Below are 27046 nucleotides of genomic sequence, written 5' to 3'. Positions count from 1 at the left end.
TGCTGTGCAGACTCCGTAATTTGCACAGTCTCCTCACTAGTGTAGGAGCCTCTCCTAGATTTCTTGTTCATGAAGAACAGAGAGCCTGTTTGGGATGCTTCATCATTCACTAGCCCCACAATAAATGGTTATTTCCTACAGTTTGCAGTGAAATACACCTGAGGTTGCAGTCAGTAAGTACAGTAAGCAAGAAGTACCTCAGCTCAGCTTGACGTTGATTAGAGCAAAAAGTATTAAAAATACGAGGCAAGAAGTTGTCACTCAGTAGAGATAGTAGATAGCAGATACAGATTTTTCTTTATCCAATCAAGAAAACTGCAGCAAGGAAATGGGAAGAAGGCAAGAATGGCTTGATCAGTCATGACCTTCTTACAACTTTTAGGGCAATCGCTGTATCCAAAACCAAACCAAGGATTGACATGTATAATCCTCAATTTTTGCCATAGCAAACTTTGGACTCCTATTTTGGATCAGAAAGAAAGCTGAAGACTTTGGGATCTACTGCTGAGTGTCTTGTGCGAATATCCAGGTCTTAAAAGGCAGGGAAGTCCTATGTTCAGAATATTGGACAAAAGTGGATATTGCTGTTGGAAATCCTCTTTCAAGCTTACTCTAGTCACAGCAAACAGAAAGGTGGAAGGAGCATTGGTAGGTCTTAAAAGCCAAAAAGGTCTTCTCCAGATGGTGTGCTGGGAGCAGTAGGGAGTCAGCTGCTGAGAGCTTGACATAAGTGCAGGCTTGAGAAGGCTGTCAGAAACCCCACTGAAAAGTCACTAATATTTAGATAAATAATTTTGACGTTATGCCCACACGTAAGGGACAGAGTATACTCCAGGAGCATACAGTGCTCCACCAGCCATTGTTTGACTAAGGTCTTGTGCACACATCTGAAAGATAAATGCCTACGGAGTGATTCATGTCAGTTAAGTAGCCAATCTCTTCTACATAAGTAGCACTTACTCTTCAAACCTGCGGCATACCTGGCTTACTTTATGTGGTAATATAAATCTTACCTTCATAGTAAGCGTTCAGTGAATGTCAACACTGTCATTACAATGGAGCTCAAAGACAAAGATATTCTTAGTCCCATCCATTTATTCTGTGATTTGTGATCCTTCTGAACAGCACAGGAAGGTGTTAGCTATGCTTTCCCACCGAATTGCATGTCCCTTTGGGGTAATCTTATTCACACGCCGATTCCCTACTACATACATCACTGTCCAACCTCACTTGTAGTGAGACTAGGTGTGATTGATCTGAACGCTGGGAATTCAACTGGGATACTCGAGCACATGAGCTGTGTGCCAGCCTGTGGCAAGAGGAGCTCAATGCCGGGTTAGTGTAATTGGCAGAACTCAAGGAAGAGTCTACTGACATGCAAACATCAAGCTGATCAGCATTCTTGTGTCTGCACAAGAAAGAAATAAATGCAAACTGAGGTCCTTAGGGATCCTGAACATATTTTGACAGTATAAAAGCTTAATAAATCAAGAGTGAATTAACAGTAGGTAATCTATTATTCAGCATTTCTTCAAAAAGCTGTGTGCATTTTTTAGAATTTGTTTGCAGAAAGGTAAGGAGAAAGAATATTTCTCTCACACATGTAATTAACATCATTCTTGCAAAAATGTACTCAATCTGACACATTCAAAGCATCCTTGTATCTCTTTGCCTAATAGCAAAATCCTTCAAGCCAGCTGTGAAGAAGGAGTTAACAATCTTGCTAAAAATGGTTTAGTGTGAAATTTTAAGACTAAAAAACTAGTTGGCAGGCAGGTACCGTATTTAAAGCTGTATCTTATGGAAGATTTATAAAGGTTTTCAGGTCTAAAAAATTAATTAGCCCTAACTTGACAGAATTACGAATCAAGAGTGTTAGAATAAAACGAACACACCAAAAGATGCCACTCTGACAACTGAAGAACTTTGTCCAGCAACAGGAATGACAGAGGCAGCACCTCTTCTGCGTTGTCCCAAACCGCAAGTAGAAATTGGGAGAGATCACCTATGAAGCTAAAAGGATACAGATATTAGACTCATTCCTTTGGCACTCTCAGCCCAGTGTCCTCACTCAAGCAAAGACAAGTAGAGGATGCTTAGGAAAGGAATACAGGGCAAATACAAAATTATTCTTCATTGGGGTATAACAACATCCAAGCCCCTGGCACTCAGCAGTTAAAAGATTTTTTTTTTTTACTCTAGAATTTTCATATTTAGTATCTAGGACTAATTTTTAACCATTTATTTGAATTTGCTCATGCTTTTGACATTCATGACATATTATGCCAATGGATTCCAAAGCTAAATGCTTGCATTGTTTGCAAAAAGCTCCTTTTTTTTGTTTGTGGCTACAACATAATAATCTTATGATTGCTTCCTCATTTTCCATATTGTTCCTTATTCTGTTGACCTATATCATATCTGCCTTTTTCCCAATGAGGCTTACCAGTCTATCTCATCTTGCCTCATAAAGGAGATGCTCTTTAGCCCTGACTAGCCTCTCTGCCCTCCTCTGAACCACTTCTCAATCTACCACGTTCGTTTGGAGGTGGAAACACCAGAACAATCTGCAGTTTTTGAGATACTGGTACTCCTAAAGGACATGATGCTTTCTCCTTTGTTCAGTATTCTTCTCCTAATGGTTAATGTTCGGTTTGTTTTTTTGACTGGGCTGACATTTGCAGCGAGCAAACCACAAGGACTGTGGGTAATGGTTAATTTAGAGTGATTGTGTATGCAATTTTCTACATGTACTGTCCTTAGGGCTTAGGACTTCGCACCTCTGAATTTCATCTACTGCTTTAACACACAGTATTGTGCTATCTTTTTACAGATTTTAACTTTTAGTTTAAATTTGACAATCCTACATGGTATTGTGTTGCCCGCAAATCTTATCACCCCAGTCTTCAACCTCTTCACCACGCCATTTACAAATAAGCTGAACAGAATAATTACTATTGTAAGGTCTTTTGATCGTGAACATTGACCGCTTATTTAAAGCACTTTTTTCCTCGAATTTAATCTCTTACCTAGAAGACCCTTTACTGAAGTCTTTACTGTTAAAAGTTTTCTGAAAATGTCAGTATACTAACCAGATCACATTTATCCATATAGTCATTGAGAGCTCCAGTGACCTGCAATAGATCTGTGAGGAATTGCTTCCCTCCACAACAGCCACACTGACCCTTCCCCACTATATCATCATTATCCATGTGCCAACTAACCCTCACCATCCTTATTGCTTCCTTCCGTCTGCTCAATTGAACATGAGACTCACTTGGTTTCTTTCCAGGACCGTTCTTAAAGACTGGTGTCACACTTGCCACTTCCCATTCCTCTGCTATTCAGCAGTTTACTGATTTAAGCAGCAGATTACATCCTGCAGCTACTAGTTCAGCAGCTTCATATCCAAATTCCTTCAGCGTCGAGGATGAATGCCATCTACTTCTGGTGGTTTCCTACAATCCATTTCCTCAGTTTGTTCGACAGTCTTTGCTGCTGACCCTGCTGTTGGAGTCAGCTCCTCAGACGCACCCCTACGGTGAGCAGACCCTCTGCAGGAGTTTTGCTGCCCTCCTCTTTAGCAAACACTGACACAAAGAATTCATCTAACTTTTTTTCTGCAGTCTTTTCTACCTTGCACCCAAGCTATCTTTTGAGATCTTGGCTCTCCAGCAGGCTCCGCACCTCTGGTATGTTTGAAAGCGTATTCTTAGCTCTTACATTTTAGTATTTTTCCTCCTCAAAATCTTTTTGTGGCTTTATGTTTAACTTGTCAGAGTTTATGTTCTCTGTTTCGCTGTTTGGATGCAGCTTTGGATGAATCAGTTTCCATGCCCAGTCTTCTTTGTAGGATCTATAAAATCAGCTTGTTAAATCTTGAATTTCCTTTGCTTTTGCTTAATGGAAACTGCCTGAGACTATCAAGAAGATGCCAGAAAATTTTCTTCCTCCTTTTTAACAGTCTCTATTGGTTCCAATCCATGATTGTAGTAGGGAAGTACATGTTATTAACATTACATTATGCTACACTGAGTCATCCTATCTCTATTTAAATAAAAAGTAATGGTATATCAATTAACTCCAGTAGGTTAATGAATTTTTTTTTTTTATCTTAGGCACCTTTAATCCACAAACACATGCATTATTTTGTAGCAATGCTGCAGAAGGCATCAAGTCTACTGTAGTACCAGGAGTCCATTTTGCTGCCTTGTTAGCTGCCCACCACTGCAAACTCCATTTCTCTCTCCTGCACTCCCCATTCCCCGCAGACATTCAGTCGTGCACATTTTCCATTTTCCAAGCTCTTTTTCTGTAATAGTATTTCTAATGTTTCTTCCTCTCTCAAGAAAAGGTAAAAAAGTGAAAAGAAAAAATAGCTAGACCACCTGCTGAGTGGTGTGAAAGCCATGTCGTGCTCTGCACCAGCTCAGCCCGTGTCCTGTGGCCCCTCTCTTCCCTGCAGCGTGCCCTCCCTTTTGGGCAGGAGGCATCAGTGGCTCTCTGCAGGACCAAGGAGCCGGACAATTCCAGTGGTAAGAAGCCGCAGCTGCTTAAACAGCTGGATGGCCGCAGAAAAAAAAATTTGTGACTCTAAACCTTCATGGGAGATTGCTCCAAAAGTGGCGTGGGACACGCTAAGGTAATTCCTCCAAAGAGAAATGCCAAGTCTCTTACTGAGACCCGCAAGCTCACACACCTAAAATGTACTGGGGGACTCCAAGACTAGAAATACCCCATAGCTTTGCTCGTGCTACACATTACACCTCGAATTTCCAGGCAGTACAGAGTCTCCACTGTGAGGAAATTTGCAGAGCAGATATCCAGCCTGTGCCTAACTCCAGGCAATAATATTAGGGCTTGACAGTACTTGGAAATTCACCAAAATAGATATTCTGGAGTTGCTATTAGGTCTCCAAGCACAAACAATCTCTCAGCCTTTTGGACTCATTAACAATAACAACAGCAACAAATAATATGCAAAAAATGTTTCAGTTATAAAAATAGAATGCCCATATAAAAGGAATTAAGTGTAATTAGTCTCTTTCCTGAGGTTTAATTATAAAATGCATTAATAAAATGACAGATAGCAATGCCCTCTGCACAAATCATTTGAGGCTGCTTTTATCATTAGATTTCCTCATTTAACATAGAATGAAAATGTGCTCACAATTAATTTCATTTTGTGCAACCGGGAACTATACACCTGCTCTAGAGACTGTTCCTTACACACTGATGGAGGCAAAAGCACACAAGGCTGACATCAGTAATTTAAAAGCACATTTAGGCAATGAGAAACCTCTTTACTACATTAAACTACAGGTGTTTCCTTCTGATTTAGCCTGCTTCTGAAATTCTGTTTGTATGTATGGCTGGCTTTTTTTAACAAGACAGGTAATAATTACTATAAAATATGCCCAGAACAAAGACTCTGCAGCTAAACTCGCATGTACTAGAGGCACTTCCTTCTAATGATTCGGAGAAGCTTTATAATTTTCTTTCTAATTATCCTATCAGTAGTGATGTCACTTAAACATTCCTTAGGAACATTATCTTCTCATTATTGCCAGAAAACATGCTGCCCAATTTTATAGCTCAGTTGTTCTTACGCACGGATGGAGTGTCCGAATTAACTTGAACTGAAACAGATTTTTTTAAGAGACAATTCCCATACACACAAACTACTTTCATGATTACATTTAAAGCATTAATATTCATATGTAAAAGTATTAAGGAGGGCAAGCATACAGTGTTTACTTTATGCTTGCACATTGTAAGCATGTAATAGAGGGGCATTCACTTTAGCAAAAGCCATCGGGTCAGGAGGACAACCAGTGGGTGTGGGTAGGCATTTATCCCAGGGAGCATGGAAACTCAGCCAGAGCCACATTCTGCAGGAAGAAAGAAACACAATGTGAAATCAATGTGTGTAAAATTGCTGGATTCATAGCTGCAAAGAGCATGTTTCTTCAGAATAAATACAGCTCAGGCAGCAGCCACGCAAGCTTCCCAGGCTGGCTTGCCAACGCGCTTCAACCTGAAGCTGGTGGGAATGTCTGTAGGGTGCGGAGGCCAATCACTCCGGCTTTGTAGTCTTTGCTGAAGACTGCCAGGAAGGCTACAAATCAGAGCTGATGCCAGTTCGGGAGGTGTCCCGCAGTGCAGGGCCTGCCTGTTGGGAGCGGGAAGGGGTCCATCGGTTCGTTTCGCATGACTGGCCACCAAACCGCTGCCAGGCTTGCGAAGGGATGCATTCATTGCAGCTCCGTGCACGGATCCCCTCTAACGACACCTTCAAATCGGAATTTATTCCACAGAGCCGCAGGCAGTCCATGGCTTTGTGAGATTAAAATATTGCATTTCAAGGGCTGTGCTCTCAAATATTTTCCCTACTATTTGTGGATTTAAAACCTGGTGATTAGGATGCATGCCTCCTCTCAGGCTTTCATGCAAAAACTGTACCTGAATGTCATGGGAGCTGAAGGTATTATTTTAGAGATAGTTAACTCTCCAGATTTGGGGAATTGTTTTTTCTGTTAATTTCTTGACAAAAATGAAATCCATAAGGTGTAAAATGGCAGAGGAACTAAACGCCATGCAAACCGATAATGTTGCTACATTGAAGTTTATCTTTTAAAATAGTCTGGCGTTTCATCTGAAGTGCTTTATATTTCTACAGAAGGCAGCTTGCTGAAATACCTCTTAAAAATAATGGTCCGATATTCAGATGTCTCACTTTCCATGAAAGCAGCTAATGCCACAAGGTCAAGTCCAATAAAAGATTTAGACACTCAAAGCTTGATGCTGCAATTCCTGTTAGGCCGCTAGATGCAGAGGGAAGACTAAATGTGTCAGAATTATATCCAAGCAGTCTGCAAGGAAAGTGTAAAAGGTAACAAGAAAAGGTAACAGAAATGTATTAAAAGAAATATGAGGAACAGGAAAGATGTCCATTGCTTGCTGAGAATGTGGAGAAGGCTGAAATATTCAGTCTTCTTTGAGGTGTTCAGAAGGACCACAAACTTACTGCATCAACTTCAACAAAGAGAAATTAGTATAAATTAGAATAAGGAGAAAACTGCTTAAAGCATACTGAGATTCAAGTCAGCTGAACCTGCTGATGTTTGTGTACACTCAGTGACTAAGAGAAAGTAATTTCTTTACTACTAGTAATTATGTTCAAGAATTCATGGAAGGCAAGAAAGTTAGCAGCAGACTAGAGAAAGGAAAACATATTCCCTACTTTTAAAGTCAAATACTAGAGAAAAGTTCCAAGAACTTTCATTCTCAGAAATAATCTGTGACAAGTCATCAAAAAGTTGAAAAAATCCACCAAAACAGAAGTTGCAAAAAACAAATCTTGTCATATCACTCTAATTTTAATTTCTTCTTCTGATTTTCATTTTTATTTCTCTGTGGAAAAAGGGGAAGGAGAATGTACGAGGCATCTTCTTTTCACCTTTTAACACCACCTTGTACGAAATTCACAGAAGAAGGATGGGGAAACAGAATCTAGGTGGAATCACTGTAATGTGGCTACTGAAAGTAATTCCTTTCAAAGGCTGCTCTGCATGGTTTGCTCCTGAATAGTAATTACAAGTGTGAAATTATAAGAGTGATTCTGGGGCACCTAGGATGAAACCAGCTCGATTCAACAATTTCATTAATAATTTGAAACCTATTGATAAATAATGTAATAAAATCTGTTAATGCCAAGATTTCACTGTTCACAGAGGGTTTAAAAGGACTTTGAGGAACTGACTTCGAATTGAAAATGAAAATTTCTTACTAAAGTAGTCAAGCTGATAAAATTCACTGAGGTGCACTATGCTTGGTTTAGGGCAGAGAAATCAGATGCACAATGGAAAATGGGGGATAGCTGTCTAGACAATACTGCTGGGGATAATCTCAGAATTCAGGCTAACCATGAGTCACAAATCTGATGCATTACAAAAAGGCAAAGGTCTCGTTCTGAGAATGTTATTAATATGTGTATCTCTCACATGGGAAGAATGTTATCATTTCGATCTGTTCTGCCAACCCCCCAACTTAGTAATATCTCCAGTTCACAGACTGGAGACAGACTTGGAAGGATTCAGAAGAGAAGTATAAAGAAATGTCCTGTGTAGTGTAAAACGGTAGGAATCAGCTTTTGATCCTGATAAGGTAGTAATGAAGATCCCACATAACAGGCACTGGGTTCTTTTCGGACCTGTTTCTATGTTTTCCATTTCCTCTGGCCTCCTCTTTTGCATCTTCAATATCTGGGTATATCTAAGCTCCTCTTAAGCAATCACTGGATTAAAAAAAGGCAGAAATAACCCCACAATATCTAAAAATCTATTCCACAATAGAAAAGAGGAGAGAGCAAGCATTTTTGAATGCCTGGACACAGAGAAACCATACAGCATGGTTTTCTCCTATATCAGACATCAGAGAATCTACATCGGCAAGGGTAAGGAAGAGGAGGTGATAAATGTTTAGCTGCAGAAAAAAAAAGAATAGGAATTTATACCTTATTCGACACACGGAGAACCACTCCCCAGTCAAGGTTTTCTCTTTTCTATTAATTCCCCAGAAATGAGTGTAAAATCTAATTTCTCAGGGTAAAGGTGTTGGCAACCTTTTTCTTCTGTGTTGTTTTTCTTATCTAATCAGAGCTGGGCTTGTGCTGCAAAGGCAGTATAATTCAGTTATGCATCAGTCAGCCACAAAACACAAATGCATGGAACACAATTAACCTGCTGGTCCTGCAACTATTCATTTTAACTCTGGTCTCACACCTGCTGAAGTAAAGTTTAGAGTATCTAATTTTCACAAACTTATTTCTCTTCCCTCCTTTGGTCCCATAACTAAGATGCTGGGCTTTTTTAATCTTTCCCAAGTTATTTGCACATAAGATTTTATACTAAAAGCAGGAACTATCAAATCAGCTACATGCTGCCTACAGAGAAAAAAATATTTTAATCTACTGAAATACAGAAAAGGTTACATTAATACAAGATAGTTCCTGCATGTTGACCAATGAGAATGGAAGGAAGGCAAACAGCAAGGGAAAAACGTGACATTAACTTAACCTTTTTACATATTAAACTGTATTAAAATCTCTTTCTGGCTTTCTGCTTTGGAGTGCAGAGGATTTTATCTGAAGGACTCTGCATGCTCTGCACAGCTTTCATCAGTACTCATTTTAACGGCTATTTATCAAGGAGTGTTAAAAACACCTCCTTCATTTGATCTAATCTGGCACTTCTTCTCTCAAAACATGCTAACAAGATCATTTTAAATGCCTTCTGCAAAACATGGTCTATCCAGGCAACATGACACAAAATAGAGCTGTCTATAAGGCTTTGGAAAATCTGAGTTTAATTTTATAGGATTTCTACCAGGGTTTAATTGTTTCCTGACATTTAGAAACAAGTTTTCCCAAACTGGTTGAATCTTGTCTGTATTTGGCCTGACTAGTATCCTTGTGGGGATGCTATAAATCCATCTTCTGCCTGTTCTGCAGAAGTGGTAGAAGAGATTTTCCATTTTTGCTCGAATTGTGTGCAGCAACTACATCCTACCAACAGCTCCAAAAGTCAGAGTGAGGCAAACAGCCCTGCGCAGCCAAACCCAGGGGAGATCTCTCCATGATCCAGAGAGCACCTGCACTGTGTGTCGCTGTGGCCTGGATGTCATCACAAGTGTCTAAAAATGCATACTGCATGGACAACCAGATGTATTCTTCCTACCAGAGAAAATCTGCTAAGGAAGAAATTTGCACTGTAAAAATAAGGCCTTTGTACACAAAACAGTTCCAATTTTTTCCCCCACAGCTCAGCCTGCATTTGCAAAATGTGATAGCAAGGCTGAGAGGTTTTATTTGAATTATTGATGTTTTAGTTAAACAAAGTACTGGTACAGATTGCGTACAGGATCCTGGGAGAGTTATTAAAATCGGCTGAACTTCTGTTGACAAGGTATGAATTCCTGTTGAGAAACATTGCCATAGTTCTTTTGGTGGCATTCTTTCTGTCTCTGAACAAAAGTAGGGACTAGGTAACTTCTTGACATCCATTCCAGTTTTCTTTTATGCTAGGAGTCTTGTTGACATTTCATATTACATACATTTTTTTGGTAAATACTATATTTCAAAGTCAGGAAGGAAGGAAAGCCTCTGAAGGATTACACTTTTAGTTGACAGAAACACAATAGTAGCAAAGAAAACATACAAAATGGAGAATATTTCAATGTCCAAGGCCAGCAAAGAGTTGGTTTTGTCAAGACAGGCTTGTAAGAGCAAAAGGAAGCACCCATCATCTTGAAATCTGTACAGCCTCCTTAAAACCCTCTCTAGGACATATGCAGCATTGTTATTTTATAGTGGATTCGCATGGCGAGGAAGCCATAGATGCAGACAGAGGCAGATATGATCCTGCCGAGCAGATGTTCTCCTCTGGCACTGATAAATGAGTTTGCTGATCCCTCTCAACTGAGAACTTCATCACCCCTCTTGGCTGCCCATCACCCAGACCGGCAGGTCTACCAGCACCAGGAGATCCACTCACCTTCTGGGCATCACCTGGGGCACCCCTGCCAGGGGGATGGGAGGCTTCTGCCGTGCAGCTGCAGAACATGAACTCCAGAGGCTGTGGTACTACTAATACGAGGCTCACATCTCGCCTCACTGTGTTGCTTGGTCAGCTCTCTCACGAAAAAGTGGGTGGCTGTGGTTCTGAGGCACAGAACAAGCAGTACAGCTGCTGCTTACTACACATGCTGTCTGCCGTGACGACCAGGCACAGCAGAAAGAAGTCGCTCCCCTATTCATGGAGAAGGTTTCCAGCACTGAAAGGTGGCTTTTTGTCACGGAAAGCAGAGCAGAACCAAAGCATCCCAGCAGGACGCAAAGCTGGGAGGGAGGTTGGGGTAGATGGGAGACGCAGACATCAGTGCCCCATTTTAGAACTGTAGAAATCGAGGTTGAAAAGTAATAATGCAGTTAACTCTGACTGGAAATCCAGCCAGGACATGAATGACAGAAATCTCTAATCAGAGCCCTGGAGTCGGATGCTCTAACTAGATGGCTCAGCCAGGGTCTGGGCTTACTCCCAGCAGAAACCTCCTGTGAATAAACAGTTCAAAGCATGCTCTTGTAAGAACTCCAGCAAACCTGCGTGATTTGAGCCACAGCACTAACCTTTCTTTGTTTAACTGTTTGTTTCATAACAGCTCTTAGTTTGGTGTGAAACTTTGCTACCAAGATTTGGATATTCAAATGATGGATCTCTGTATTTGTACTTGGAACCTCTCTTTTCTCTATGAAAACAGCAAGTTAAATGCAGCAATGGTCTTCTCAGGCCCATAGAACAATGGAAATTAAAGGCTAGCACAGATAACATTTCCAGTGATTCCAGCACATCAAACAACTAAAAAAAACCTCTTACATGCAGAAGACATGAGGCAAGTTACAAATGCATTACACTGGTTTGAGCAGAAGACGAGCAGCATTTGATGTACCACATTCAGAATCCACTTTGGAGCTTATTTAATCTGCCAGTAATATCCCTCAGACAGACAGGAACAAATTTACCTTGATGTGTCTGTCTGTCATTCAAGTAACCTGTGATCCATTGAATATGTCTCTTTCTGAAACTCTCATTTTACTGCAATTCTGTCTGACTCAATATTCTTCTTACCCGACAGGTAGGAGATCAAATAATTGAAATCAATGGAGAAAGCACAAGGGACATGACACATGCCAGAGCAATAGAGCTAATCAAGTCTGGTGGCAGGAGAGTGCGACTGTTGTTGAAACGTGGAACAGGCCAGGTCCCAGAATATGGTGGGTTTTCATCTTTACATTTTTCTGCGTGCATGAACCTATATAAATTCTATTGCTTTTGAGTGAAGTAGTAATTGCAAATATTTATATACTGTAATGTCATGGGGCACATTAAGTATGGGCTTAAGTGCTTGCCTGAGTACAGGTGGATTTATTCATATGTTTAAGTGCTTCCTTGGCTCAAGACCACATATGTGTGTGTATCACTGTTGTCTGCTGCCCTCCCAATACGGGTAATGTCTTATAAGATGTGCATTGGAGGAAGCACTTTGAACTCTTTAGGGGACATCTCTGAGTGTGCTGGGAGTTGCTGATTTGCCAGTAAATTGTCCTTTTCTTCCTCTATTGGTACTTCTCTGCACATTTTGTATCACAGCAGATGATCTTGTTGCCATGCAATTCAGTTGTTCAGGTTTAAGCTCAAAGCATTAACAAGAATGTACTTCTTTCTTTGACAACTTCACCCATTATATTATCTCTTGCAATATACACGGATGATCAAGTAGAATCCAAGTCTGAATAAAAAGGAGACTTTGCTCATTGTGGTGAAAAAGTAGGATCCATTCTTCTCATGTTTTGTTTCAGGGAGACTTCTGGGACTTTTTTGAGTATTTCAAAAAGTGTGAGCCATTTAGACAGTATAGAAACCTTATTTCACTACTGAAATGACAAGAAGTAAAAATAAATGATCCAAAGGTAATTCAGAGACAAAAAAACCTCTTTTTTTTTAAATTGAAGTCAGGGCTTACACTAAAGTATGGTGTGACAATGTCATATATTTACATAAGTTCTGTGATGTGCATAGCTGGGCCTGAAATCTGACAGGAAAAGAGGGTTTTTAAATGAAAATTTCTTCACTTCCATATGCTGGTAAGTTCAAAATTCTATTAAACTTTTTTAATGTTACTTTTGAAGTGCCACTATCATTTCCCATTAGAATCAGAAACCGCAGCAGCATATGAAAAATCAGGGTAATACTGAGGCTTAAGTGTAGGTTCAGGTCAGTCTTTGTTACCAACATAAATTCATTATCTCTGTTCAAGACATTAAAGCCAGTTCCACTGAAAGTCAGCGTTTTGCTGGCTGTCAGTATACATCGTAACTGCACCATTTTCTTCTCTAAACTAGAGTCAGCTCTGTGGCTGGGGCAATACTTAAGATAGTGCTTGCTGCATTTTTTCCAGCTTTCAAGAGTTTCTGAATAAGAACAGCAAGGATGGGCCATAACCCACCCATCCTGTGATAAAGTTAGTGAGTGACACTTCGGTGAGTAGGAACAAAGCCAAAATGGCTTTCAGGGATTATGATAAATTGGTACGAAGACATTTAATATCACTTTTAACCAGTGTATAATCCTTTCCAGGAGACCTCCAACAGAGATTCAGATCACCTCCAAAACTGTTTTGCAAGGAGAGATGCATCAGCTTTAAGGAAAGAACAAAAAAGTGTCCAGCACTGATATAGTGCTAGTAATCCTCAAATAGCAGAACGATATACTGGCAGTTTTCTGGTTCCTCAGAAAACAATGTAATCTAAGGGGGGGCCACAGGAGGCTGCTATGAGCAAAGAGTCGATAACAGTTTCAGACCCAGTTCTGACTTTCTTAAGATCCCAGTTCTGAATGGCCCTTAAACCTAGACTTTTGGGAGATCCAAAATAAATTTCAATGTTTATATAATCTTATAATCTTATAAATCTGTACCTTATTCCAGAAGCATGAGAAAATGTAAATAGATGTAAAAAAAGTTCATTGTAGATAGCATTGTTCTGGGAAAACAAATCCCCCAAAAGGTGTAAATGTGCGCAAGCCTTCTGTTCCCCCAGAAGAACATGAGTAGGAAATACAGATAAACCACTACAAATACAGGCACAGTTTATAGTGTTAAGAGAAAGAAATAACACAGCTTCACAGGACTGTTTAAAGCCATGCTCACCATTTGGAAAAGCATTTGGAACGCTTAGCATTAGTTGTGTAAAAATGCAGCTTACTATGATATAGAAGTTGCTACAAAGAAGGGCTGTTTAATCAGATCATTTACCTAGCTGCATCCCCAACTTACAGCTCCGTACGAGACAACTAAGTAGCTGTGCCTGAAACCTCTGTTGTCCTACTGTGCTGAAAAAGTGAAATTGTTCAGGAATTACTTTGTAATGTACACACAACCTACAGAAAGTACCACAACAAATGATAACATCCACGTGTCTGCCGTTCTTCATATGTGCATTACACAGGCAGATAAATGTTAGTGCAGTATCCAGTCTTCAGGCAGAATGGAAGCAAAATAAGATGCCAGTTGAAATTAACAGAGATATGAAAGCCCTCCTAGGTCATTTCCCAAAGCAGTGAGAAATACTCTAAGAACAAATAGAAGGTGCACATAAAAATCAACAGCAGCCTGTTAAAAACAGAAGTTAACAAACAGAAATTATTAAAACCGGAGGGCATGTCTCGAGAAGACCAGAATCTCCAGGGTAAGTCATCATGCTGCAAAGCATGTCTGTTGGAGTATTAATGACACAGACCCCCAGAAAAGACTGCCTTCTCTAAGTGATGGAAAACTGAACACAGAGAAGATTGAAGATAGTGACAGTAAGCTGAAGGACAAAATGGCCCTGAGGACAGTAGACAAACTAGTCAATATTTAGTAGTTCCCTCTTCCTCCCACCAGAACTGACCGGCTGAGATGCAACAAGACTAATTGGAGTGGGTTTTTACTGAAATAATCAGCCTTTTAATTTTTTAGCTAGTACATGTCAGAAATATTTCTTACTCTCGTCAGGGTCCAGCTCTGGAGGCCATCAGCGGGAAAGAAGACTTAGCTGAGCATAAAAATGCAAGGCTGGAGGACTGAGCTAGTATCTGGATTGCAACAGTGGTTTGCAGCAGAAGCCTCGGAGAACTGTAAAAACCAAGCAAGTGTAGCAGGGTCCATTCTTGGACATTCTCTCTCCATCTCTGACAAGTGAAATGGTCAGGGACTTCCAAGTCAGCTGTAGTAATTCTGTGTTTAAAGACCTTTCCAACAGCAGTGGCATTCAGACTTACAGCATTAAAAAAAAGGAAGCTTACCTAGAACTACCTAAACCAACCAGCCAGAAAGCGCCACGTTATTGTCTCTCAGTCTTCAACTTTTTTATTATCCTTGTGCAATATAATCAATGCTTTTTAAATTCCAGAGCCATGTTTCTTTTAGTACAAGTACATCTTAAGTGCAAGAAATATCAGTGTTTGAATGATGATGTGACTGACATCAGTAAAAGCAGTGTTAAGGAAAACTCATCAATGGTAAGAAAGTGATTTGTGAAAGATAAGACTGTGTGTCAAAAAGAAGAAAGCACTCAGTGAAGAAACTAAGAACAAGCTCCTGGGAGGATGTAAATCTTCTGAATGTGTTATGTCAGTTTATTCCGCCTGGAAATTTGTCCCTACAAGTACATCTCAGAAAAAACTGGCTGAGCCGAAGCACTATTTAAACCTAGGGGAAGAAATAAAGTGCGTTGCAAATGCATCATTTACCTCAACTCCAGCTGCTGATTTTGCTCGAAAACAAATGCCGAAGATCCCAAAGCACTTCAGCAGGAGAAATCCCCATGTAGCCTGCACTGTAGCATCAGAATATATGGGAAGGAGCACAGATATGATTAGTGCTCCAAAATGGTAGCTGATTTCACAGCAGAGCACAACAAAAGAAGCTTAGAAAACAGATGTTCTATCACCCAGCATCTCAGAACTTGCTTGCTGAGGATAAAGTTAACCAGAGGATCTGTGCTTCCACTGGAGGTGAATTATTACAGCTCACACAAAGCAAAAGAACATCAAGCATCATGTTTCGTAGGAAATAGTCTGCCAGCCATCTTCTCCAAAGAACCAAGTCATAGCAAGAAATCATATTTCTGTGCAAGAAAGACTAGAAGTACTGCTAGGAATCGCGATCCCAAAACATACTCAATGCCCTGGGAGTCCAGCTGGAGTGAGTGTGAGGTTGCATGCGTGTCACAGGACACAAAACTCACAGTCATCACTGTAGCATTGAGCACGTCTCAGCCCAGCATTAAATACAATTTCAATAAAATGATGAACTAAGATTTTTCTTGCGATGGCTGCCTAATTCCCTGTGTATGTGTCTACCTAAGAGGTTATCAACTTCAGCAGGAACTACTTGGGTGTGCAGCACCTCTAAAAATCTGTTTGCTCACACTGTGGGAGCCTGATTATAGATGCTGGTGTATTTCAGGCCTTAGCCACAGCTGTATAAACATCGTCATAAGGACATGTACATTGCACAGCCAAACACTGGGATGAAGCAGCATCGCTAAAGGCAAAATGTAGGAAAACTGTTCACAAAAATCCCAAAATAGTAGCTTTAAAGATTAAGTAAAACTAACAAGTCACAGCCTCTCTATCCAGCAATGAACTCTGCAAGCGGCAAGTTAATGCTAAATCAGCCCCAGGAAGCTACAGTTTCCTCTGAGAACAACCACAGATTTCTCTAAATATCTGTGGAAGAAGGTCTTTAGGAAAGGCTGGGATGTTTCATTCTTAGTCCCAGCAGTCCTGGCAGCTTGCTTCTTCTGGCTCCTAGCATTTCGTAGCTGGAGATTTTATTACTCAAAGCTACATTAAAATATAAGTTCCTAGAAGTATCTGAAAGCAGTGAGCCTTACAACCTAATAATTGCAAACAGGGTGTAAAGGTGGAGGAGGCTGAGGCACAACTAACTCGCCATTCCTCCAGCAAGGCACAACCTCCTTCCCCAGATGCTTTCTGTCTGGCACTGCAGAGGGAGCAGAAACACTGAACTTCACCTGTGAGGAACATCTGGAAGAAAGCTGATTCATTTCCCTTCCCACCTTCACAGCAGGACTTCAAAATCATACTTTCTATCAAGTTTGGTATTTTTTCACTTAGTTTTAAGCTGCTTAAGAGCTCCTGCAGAACGTTGTAAGGTTTAGAGACTCCAGCTTGTTACGCTGAGATTTTGGAAAACTTTTCCATTGCCCTGTGTTGGAAATCTGGATCTGGCCCTGATCATAGTGGGTCACAGTGTGGCACTAACACACGTAGAGCCACAAGAACCAGAATCGAGGAGGTTTGGATTGCAAGTAATCTGTGTCTCAGGGATGGTTGGCAGCTTCTGGATTTACACAACAGTGGTTCTTTCCTTCTCTCATGCTCCTTGTTTGACTTTATTAAAAGACATGTCCTTGCATTGGTGGAATCTCTGTTGCTTCACATTATGCTAAATTATGTACAAAACTCACCCCATGGGTTTATGACTTTACAGAACTAGAGTTCAGATTAATTTTGGGCTATTTAAGGTAGGAAGAGTTATGTATGTAAAAAGTAAAGTTTCAGTATACACAAAATCATTGCTGGTTAACAGATAAAAGCTACAAGTTATTTAGCAGTAAGTCATTTTTGAAGGGCCATGAAGAAACTCTCCACTCATGTGTCAGCACTACCCCATCAACAAAAAATGTCAGAGTTGATACCAATACAAGGATTTTTCATAGAAATGAATTGGCACAGTTCTGAAATGCATGAAACCCTTTGCTTTTGATTTGTTATGACTCCTTCAAAAAGCACCTCAAGATGTACTACGTCCCTAGCCCAGGTGAATCTATGACTTGAATATAGATGCACAGTTGTTTCAGTCATCCACTAATATTTCGACTTACAGCATGCTTATTTGTCTTGGCTTTACAGAAATACTTCTTTCCTGTTACATATAAGCTTTTTACTCAGTTGTTCTAAACTTACTAAGAATTCTCTGCTCTAACAACAGCAAAAAATCTGTATGTCACTGGTTCTGTTAATTCTAATGATTGGTCCTAGGCTGTTCCTCCCCTTCCTTTAGGAATGGTACCTTCCAGTCTCTCCATGTGCATGAAAAGTGACAAGCATGGGTCCCCATATTTCTACTTACTGGGCCACCCTAAAGACACGGTTTGTAAACTCTGCATGTCTACTATCTTTCTCTAATACGCTTTTATTTCTCATAACTGTTAATAGGGTCTTTTCCAACTTTTTCTTATGCACTAGCTTGCTTAATAGTTTCTACAATATTCAACTTATCTTTCATAACTGATTAGCTTAGATATAAAAGCAGCTATGCAATTTGCAAATGTCTTTTAATATCCTAGATAACTGGTTCTTCATGTTACACTGCTGCTAATGCAAGAAACAGAACCATAGGTCTGCTATATATCTACTTTTTCTCATGACAAAAATTTATTCTCTGATTATGACTTTTCAGGTAGAAAATCTTCAACTTTTGGGAACGAAAGCCATAATTTTCCCCTTCGTTATGGTATTTGGCTTGCAAAAATATTCGTAATGTGAAGGTGGAAGTTAGATTCTGATCTCAAACAATATTTGTATGCAGCGTCTTCAAGAAATAACTAATGTAAAATTGAAGACTTTTTGGAACATGCTGTAAGGCAATTCTCATTTTTTAAACCCAGCAGCTATGCTGAATTTACGCATAGCACTTTGCACTTGATTTCAAGCTATTTTCTTCATAAATCAGATCCAACTGCACAGATTGTTCAGATACATCAAATTTGTAATACAGAATCATGGCCCAGAAATGACACCTGGAAAGCAAAGGAAAAGAAAAACTTCTTTCTCCTATTTTTTTATTGATTGCTGTCATTACAGAAACCACAGAAGTGTTCAGATGCATTCACTCTGTCTGCTGTTAACTTTGTGCAATGTAGTATATTTACTGAAATTGTAAGGCTAGTGTCACACTATTGAAGTAGACGGATTGGCAATAGAAAGGGAGTTATACCCAAAGGTATTCTCCTAGCCTCAAGTAGCTCCTCCAGCGCGTCACCCACAGAATTCCTGTCCCCAGCACCCAAGCACTTAGCTGTGCTTGAGGTATCAGTCCTGTGCATGCAAATCTGGGTAGTCTATTGGATTGCCTCCATGTGTTTCCAGTTACAGCTGATTTCCAATCTGTGTCTAAAAATAAGGATTTTCTGAACTCAGATATGTCCCTATACTTTGCTAGTGCAGAGCTGGACACATCTAGAGGCCATTTGAAAATTGTACCCATGTAGTTGAAGCATGTATGTCACCACTGGGGACCTCCTAGCAACAAAGAAGGTCCTTCATTGTGGAGAAAACTGAATTGCACCATTCCTTGCAGTAATTCTCACCTTAATTCTGCTCTGTTCTTCACTTAAAGTACTTCAGAGAGATCATGAGGTTAAATATCCAGGCTGACGCTGGGGCCATTTTGCAAGCCCCATTTGTCAAGCAAAGGAAGTCCAATGAACTGCAATTTCATCACAACTGTTACATATTTATAGCCACAACTTTCTGTGCATTATCGTTGTTTTTCCTTCTATAGCATAATGGAGACAGGAAATCAGTCTTTTTTCCTGAAATAAGTAGAAACGTGAACCCTCAATAAATACAGCTAAAGTTAGTATTGCACAGTCACTCAGCTGCGAATGGTTCTGATTACTTCTTTGGCAGGAAGTGTTAGGACAGGCTCTTTTCCCCAGTAAAATATATCCAGAAAATCAGAAGCAATTTAATTTGGGTCAGCACCAAACCCAAAATACTTCACTGGTAAAAAAAAACAGTATCGGGTTGAATGAAAATATGTGTGTTATAAAGTGGTTCACTTTCAGGTGTTTTTAATGAAAGCGTTCTGAGGGGGAGGATTTTCCTAGAGAGCTGGTTTTGCAACGGGATTTTCCCAACAAAACTGTGGCTGTGCTACCATTTGTTAGAGCACTGACCGAGCATGTAAGTCAAATTTCCTGATCCAGAACAGATATATCAATCATTCTAGCACGCCTTAGGAGAGGCCCCTACCATAACATCATAGTGTAATCTGTTCTGAGTCCACATGTCTCCCACAGGAATTGTTCCATTTTGTGCAAATAATCACTTACAGAAGATGATCAGCAGGCTTACGTGAAGTTAGATATAGCAGAGGAGAGATGCTGGTGCTAGAAGGTGGTTTAGAAAGTACATCCAGATCAAGTGATTAGTGCCTGTGCTTTCCTGCACCGTGGGTTTGGTAGCCCTTACTAGTGATCACTGCATTTATATTTGCAAAAATAGATGAAAAACTGGGAGTTTATAAAGTGTTTTTAGTGTTTGAATACAGATAAATTATTCAGAAATCTCCAGTCAGTTGCAAACTGCATTTTTCTAGTTCTTTAAGTCTGTTACTATGTCTGAAGCCTTTATGTTTGTCTACTATATGGCTAAAGCATCTTGGCCTGTACATTTAAGCCAGATACTCCTACCTGTTCAGAGTAGTGATCAAATAATCCAATTCATCCGATTTTTAATGCTCATTTTATAAATCTCTAGACTGAGGTTGGGTGTTATTTGAAACTTGAACTACCCCATATATCAATCATCTGATGTGAGTGCAAAAATCAATAGTCATTTTGGAAAAGTGCCCTTTCCTTCTGTGACCGCCTTGGTGGAACTGCAAACATTCATTCGTATTCTTCCTGCATTTCCAATAACACCTTCTTACTTCTAGCAATACCAACTTAATTTCAGGAACCTGTGGTGTGTGGAAAAAAAAAAAAAAAAGGACTAACTAAATGAATCAATATACTGGTTAATAAAATTGGTCTAAAACCATCAGGCAATTTGAATATGGACTCCCAAAGGTTCTAGCTGTTTTGTTGCTATATGTGAAAACTATTCAAGGACAAAATTAAATATTAAAATTTGCTTTACAAACATGTCTTTAATATTTAATAAATATGCAGCAAATGGCAGGGGATTAGAACATCCTTCTGTTAAGTAACAGTGTATGTATAGGTCTGTGTGAGTGTGTATAGTTATTACTGGTTTACAGCAAATTTCTATTTTAAAATATATGTAGACCTTTTACATAGGTATCCCTTGATATAGAAATAGAAAACACAGCTTTGAAAGAAAGAGGGACACATGGGAAGACATTTTCAGTTATATGGCAATGTTTCTGAGCTTCCAGGGAAGCGACACCTTTTCCCTACTTTTTAAATGCAGAAGAACTGAGTCCTTTCCATAGTCCTAAATACTGCTTTGGCGGTGACACTCCCAGTGGCTTTGGCCAGTCCAACTATATTCTCTAACCCACACTTCCCCCATCTGCATAACAGGGATAGTAATATTTACTCACCTGTCTCAGGGGAGTGTTATGGGGATTAATTATTTAATGCTTGAAAAGCACTTTAAAGATTAAAATTCCTAGCTGACTACTCAGTATTATTATTAAAGCAGAACCTCACTAATCCACATGCATTATAATCCACACCAAAATTGGCAGTGTCCCCCCCACATCTGAGCAAAGATTTAATAATAAGGCTGTTGAGCAAGTTCTCTTCTTACTAAAGGCTTAATTATGATAATATAATATTCTGGAGTAGATTTACTAATACAGTGTAAAGTGTAGACAATTACAGCTAAACTACAGCGCATAAAACAGATGAACGAACATTATCCCTGGTTTGATCCCTGGTTTTGTTCACATAAACTGGCAAGCAGATTTACCAACCAAAGAAGGGAAAAGTCCCACCCACAAATATTTTTCTAACTTTTTTTTGTGACTGCCTGTATTTTCCTCCAACTGATGATATTAGAAGATAAGGACCCAAAATACAGGGCCTGGAAGAACACAGCCGTCCCTCTGTCTCCACAGCATCAGTTTTTCCTTTCTTCATGTAATCCAGAGAAATAGGAAAAATGGGAATTCAGTAATGCTTACAGAGTCTTTGCAGTTTGCAAAAGATTAAGTCCAGTCTTCTGCTGTTGCAGCATCAAGTCCCATAAAATCCCTCTCCTGCTGCTCATTTCACAGTCCCTCTCATTCGCAAATTTGCAACAGGCTCCCAGTTAATAGCAAGGCTGCATCCTTCCAACTTGTTCTTAATCTTCCCTGCGTGTCTGTGATGGTATCCTCACTATACAGAGCTCTGTACCGAAGGGGACAGTGTGAGGGCACAAACCATTATTCCTGTGCCCTGGCCTGATAATGATTATCACGAAGGTTGTGCAATAAGCGCTGCAATGGCCAGACTTCAGGGGATCTAAAACCACTTCTACATCTCTTCAGCGGTGTCATTTTTCTGCAGTGGCACACATTTCCCCAAAGAAGAGCAGAGTCACTCATCTACATGTTTAACAGTGATTTGGAGAGGTCAAACTTCATACTCTTTAGAAGGACCCAGAACCACTTGTGTGTCCCCTGGCTTGACAGGAGCAAGCACATTTTGTCTTTGTACCTCCCGACAAAGACTCCATCTCTAAGAATATCAGCTGAACTTCGGATACAATGGCTTTGAACTCACTTATGTGATTTTTTTAATTGATCTGTGGTTATCCAGGTGTAAAAAGTCTGACTTTTTAGCTTGCTTAAAAGAAGCCAGAAACAGCCATCAGATCTTTTAGGGAGAAAAGCACAGCCATGAAAGTACAAGAAGTTGTATAAAAGTACAAGAGGCAATCAAGCTGTATTGGAAAAGCCTTGCCTGCGACCTGGTCCTATGATACCCAAATTAAATTAACAGGGCCTCTTAGGACTCTAGTCAATGGCATCTGACATTTTGATGAGTCTAAATAGTGACATAGAGAGTGACATAAAAAAATACTATTCCAGCCCTTAGAGAGGAGAAGGCAAGCATTTCCATAAAGGGACTTGCAGCTGGTCCTACCTCTACCCTTGTCTCTCTGCCACCCGTGGTGCAACCCCCTGCTGATGCGTTGTGGCCCAACTGCAGGGAGAAGTTAGCAGAGCTCGTGGCCTCTGACAGATTTCTGATAGCTTGTTACTTTTAGCCGGGGAAAAAACCTCAGAATGTGAAATTCCTTTTTTTTCACTTTGACTATATGAGGTAACCGTCACTCTCCAAACGACGCTTAACAAACATGACCATAGAGCGTGTTATATTTCGTTGAGCTACAGCAACACATATGCAAACCAGAATTTTAAACATCTGGGTTTTCTAACAACACGTAGTTTGTGTTTACTCATTAGAAGCTGAATATTATAACGTGACATTCATTTATTTGTGCACTTCCATCTCATTATACAGCTTTCAGAGAAAATTGTCTCAGCATCCAAAAGATACCAGATACCACAACAGCCCCGACAACAAGCATGGTCCCAGGGTCAGCTCTGCACCTTCAGGGCCCAGTGGCCTCCAGTCTGAAAAGAGTTTGCTAAAGAGAGTCTAAATTAATTCTGCAGCTTCTACCCTAAGCGGGACAGCAATACTTATTCATGAGCTTTGTAAATAAGGATGCATTCAAACCAAGTTATGTGTTTTGCTTAAGATCCTGCTGAGATCTCAAGTGAGAACCACCAGCACTCGGCATCTGCCAGAAACAACTTTCTAGGGGAATTTCATATACAGTCACAATGCTCTGAATTACTCACTTACTAAATAAATTTTATATATTATCTACATACCTTTAATAATGACAGCTATTTATTGACCAGACAGGATGTGATGCCTACTGTTAACGCCCATTTTAGCTGTGATAATTAGTAATTTTAATATTTAACTTTAATTAAAGTGTATAATATCCAACTCTTGAATTATTCAGTCTCTGCAGAATGTTTTTCATTAATATCACACATTCTATTAACATATTTATGAACACCTTTTATGACTTAATGTGGCTTAATTCTATTAATAAAAACTAATTTTAAAGTCATCATCTTTTTTAATTATACAGTAACTTGCAATGTAGATTGTCCAGCTCCAGCATGGGTCTGAAACAGAACTGCTGAGGTTTCTGCAGCTTCTACTCTACTGCCTGACCACACAGAAAAAATAAAACCTTCTTTACTGAAGGGATGAGGTTCTTTTGCCTGAGTAGCTCTGATCTGATAGATATGCGAGATGCTCAGCACTTCTAAAAGGGTACCAAAGTGCCTGAAGGTCCTAGTGAATGGTAATGCGTGGTTAGAGCAACATCACTCAAGACTAGCACTTCACCTGTCCATAGACTTAACACTGACACAGTGGTGAGGAGCTTGCTGTGGAGGATAAAAGCACTGTACAAGCTGCAACTTTTCATTTCAGCTCTTCGCAGTATTAGTGAGTAATCCTGTAACGTTTATTTAGACACATTAACCTGTTTCAAGGAAAAATCAAATTTATCAGATTCACTCAGATTAGTGATCATGATCATTGGTTTAGATATTTAATGGATAGGACTGTTTATTAAATCCATATCTATTGAACAGGCTAAAATGGGTCTTGGAATGAGCAATAAACTGTATTCTTAATCATCTGGCCTTAATATTCAACACCAGAAGACTACTACAGTAAAGTAGTAAATTGATTTACTGAATTAATTTACCTGTTTCTGGTCTGAAATATGACCTGTTTGTAAGTGTGGCTGTTGATTATTTTTTCCTCTCCCATTCTGTACTTTAGGTAGCATTTTTAGGCACAGAAAAATTACATTTTTTAATTCTTGCTGTTAGAGCAAGTTTAGATTATCTGTTAAGAGTAGTGTTAAGATCATCTTGGTCCTGTTGTAAGGTGTGACTGATGTGGGAGAGAGCCAAATGATGCAGTGCTTAGACTTTGTTACAAAATTAGTGAACTGCTCATGGATGTAATTTATATTTAAGAGGTGAACAACTGCAGAGCAACCAGGAGAGAACTAAAGTTAGATGCAGCACCCCAAGATCCTCCAAGTCCTGAAGACAATCCAGCACGTCTGGTTTCCAAGGCAGAAACCCGAAGTGTTTCTGAATTCATTAATTATCTCGTGTTTTAGCCTGAAAGCTCTCAGGCCACTTACCTGCAGTGACCCATGTTTATTAAAAAGGGCCTGACCTGGGGCGATAGGTGCAGAGCTCCATGTCCATCCACTCAGCTTCAATCCACAGCCTCTGAAAGGGCTTCCCAGAAGGAGCTCCCCAGCGTTGGTTGTGTACATGTTCAACAGAAGAGCAGACATCTATTTCCAGAGGTCTTCCGAGACACCTTTCTCTCTCTGACTCTGTAAGGCAATTAAATTATTATATCTCAAGTGATTAGCACAGTAAAATACTGGTGAAGTAGTGCCATAATTAGACAACTAACTCAGGGAAAGGGATTTACTGAAGATGCACTGAGTACAGCGCAGATCAGAAACAGTGCAGAATAAGAACAGGAACTCTCCAAGTCAGATCAATCACTTCCCATGTTTCTTTGTTAACCATCTTTAAAAATATGTTACATAAAAAATTGAAAAGTGGTTTCATCCATAGGGCTTTGTACAGATTAAAGCCAACACAAATCAATGTGTGTGACTTTCTTGTTTCAAGAAAACACTCAGCATTTTTCTAAAAGTATTTTAATTTTTTTTCCTCGCCTTATGCAGTTTTGCCCTCTCTGCACCATGTATAAATTTTCCCTTTCTCTCTGTTCCTTAGTTCCCTTAGCTGCAAAAACAAGCAGTATAATCTCCTGAGCTTCTGCAGATTTGGTCTTCCAAGCATAACTAACAATCTGCTCTTTCTGAAGTGTGTTTCAATAATTTTCAAATTAGATCTCTGAACATGAAAGCACTTTTTCTAACAAACCTCCATGTAGAGTACAGGAATGGTGACGAAAGTGAATATTACTTGAGCTGAGATCATCCAAAGTCTCATTAGATGGCCCTTGCAAAGGCTCTATGAACACCATCTCTGCTGTAAAAATATTTGGGGCATCTTCCATTTAGTATCTAGGTAAGGCATACAATGGAAGACGGATATAATGAACCCAGAGGAACTAATTTGTTGCTCATCATTAATGATTACTAACATGAAAAGAAGCAGGGAGGACATCAGAGTCTCAATGGCACTGGGAACTGAATGAAGCAGGAAGTAGACCTGTCCTTCCCGGTGTTGGAATATGTCAGTGACTGAATTTTCTGGTTCTTCAGGATGTAAAATTAAACGTTTGAAGTTTACAGAGGAGATAAAAGCATTCCTCACTTACCCCAAGTTTACAGTCACATCTCTTCTGTTCTTGTGGTCATCTGCAGAAGCCATGCCACTGATAGTAGTAGTGCTCCCCCTCTTCCAATATTAGACCAGTGATGAAAATAAAAAGGCACAATGACCTTGGTGACAGAGGGACTAGGCCTGACATTGTCTCATACTCCAAACACTGGTCTTAACGAATCATTCTACTTTTCTGAAAACACGAAGCACAAAATTCAGAAGTAAAAGGTGCAGGGACTCAGACACATGTTTTCTTCCTGTACTGTTTCATGACTTCGTTAACTCACTGTGGTTACCCTGACCAACCGTCCTCAACCTGTGCAAAAACAAATGTGCAAAGCCAAAAAAACCCAAATTACTAGTGAGCAGAAGAATTCCATTCTTAAGCAAAGCTATATATACAAGCTACTATAAACATTCAGAGCTACCGTGACATTACTGAGTACAAACAGACGAGCAGTATAATGAATGCAGCTGCATAAAGATAGCGACAAATTAGATTCTGTTTTCACGGCATCAGAAACAAACATTGCACAATACCAAACAGATCAGTTAACTGCATGTGTAGAAAAGGAAAAGTAGTTCATATGCCAAAATAACTGAGTATAACCTGGATTTATTTTTGTAAATGTATATGGCTTATATGTCATTTTTTGTACATAGAATTAGCTTTTTGCACCCGTAGTACACTGCAATCATAGATTAAAAAAAAAAGTGTTAGGGCAATGCTAATGATGAAAAGGCTATCCCACCTGGATCTGCCCATGGTGACCGACCAAACGAAGGACCATAACACAGCAGAAGGTGCCTAATTCCATTGATGTTTCTTTCCAGACCTGTTGCTGTTGAGGGTTTTGAATGTGGATAAGAGCAGTGGAAGGGGAGCCCAGCAAAGTGTAATTTTAAGCCAAGCAAAGTGCAATTTGTGAGAAAATATTTGCATAACACTATTGAATAATTAACAAGAAGTTCAAGTTTATAGCCAGAAATATGAGGAGCCTGTAAGGTGGGGGCAGAGCCCATCACCCTTCACTTTCTGGGAGACTCTGGGGGACAGACAGCATATCATGTCATGTTTGCATGAGGCTGACAGCTGGACAGAAGGTACCAAGAGCTCTTCTAACAATCAAAACCTCAGAGAATCATTTATTTCAGGAGACAAAGAGTGCTGTATGTCTGGGTTCTGGAAGCCTCAGGATGAAAGATCAAAGATTCTTTAAATATTCTGAAATATTCCTCTTCAGAGAGTGTTAAAGAC

The 27046-nt window shown here is 39.8% G+C and overlaps 1 protein-coding gene across 13 annotated transcripts in view; it reads left to right on the top strand.

Moving 5' to 3' along the window:
* MAGI2 (membrane associated guanylate kinase, WW and PDZ domain containing 2) overlaps positions 1-27046 on the top strand; it is a 786243-nt gene that overhangs the window by 751006 nt on the left and 8191 nt on the right. For 10 of the 13 annotated variants that reach the window (XM_075427760.1, XM_075427753.1, XM_075427751.1 and 7 more), the window contains one exon: positions 11692-11830. In XM_075427760.1, the coding sequence (XP_075283875.1) occupies positions 11692-11830 (139 nt within the window). Of the gene's footprint in view, positions 1-11691; positions 11831-17666; positions 17778-27046 lie in introns of all 13 variants that reach the window. The other 3 variants (XM_075427763.1, XM_075427761.1, XM_075427762.1) reach the window with 2 other exon arrangements.

Source organism: Opisthocomus hoazin, chromosome 8 (assembly GCF_030867145.1).
Source record: "Opisthocomus hoazin isolate bOpiHoa1 chromosome 8, bOpiHoa1.hap1, whole genome shotgun sequence".
Lineage (NCBI taxonomy): Eukaryota > Metazoa > Chordata > Aves > Opisthocomiformes > Opisthocomidae > Opisthocomus > Opisthocomus hoazin.
Note: the sequence above shows the minus strand (reverse complement) of the source record. Positions and strands in the feature narration are given on the sequence as shown.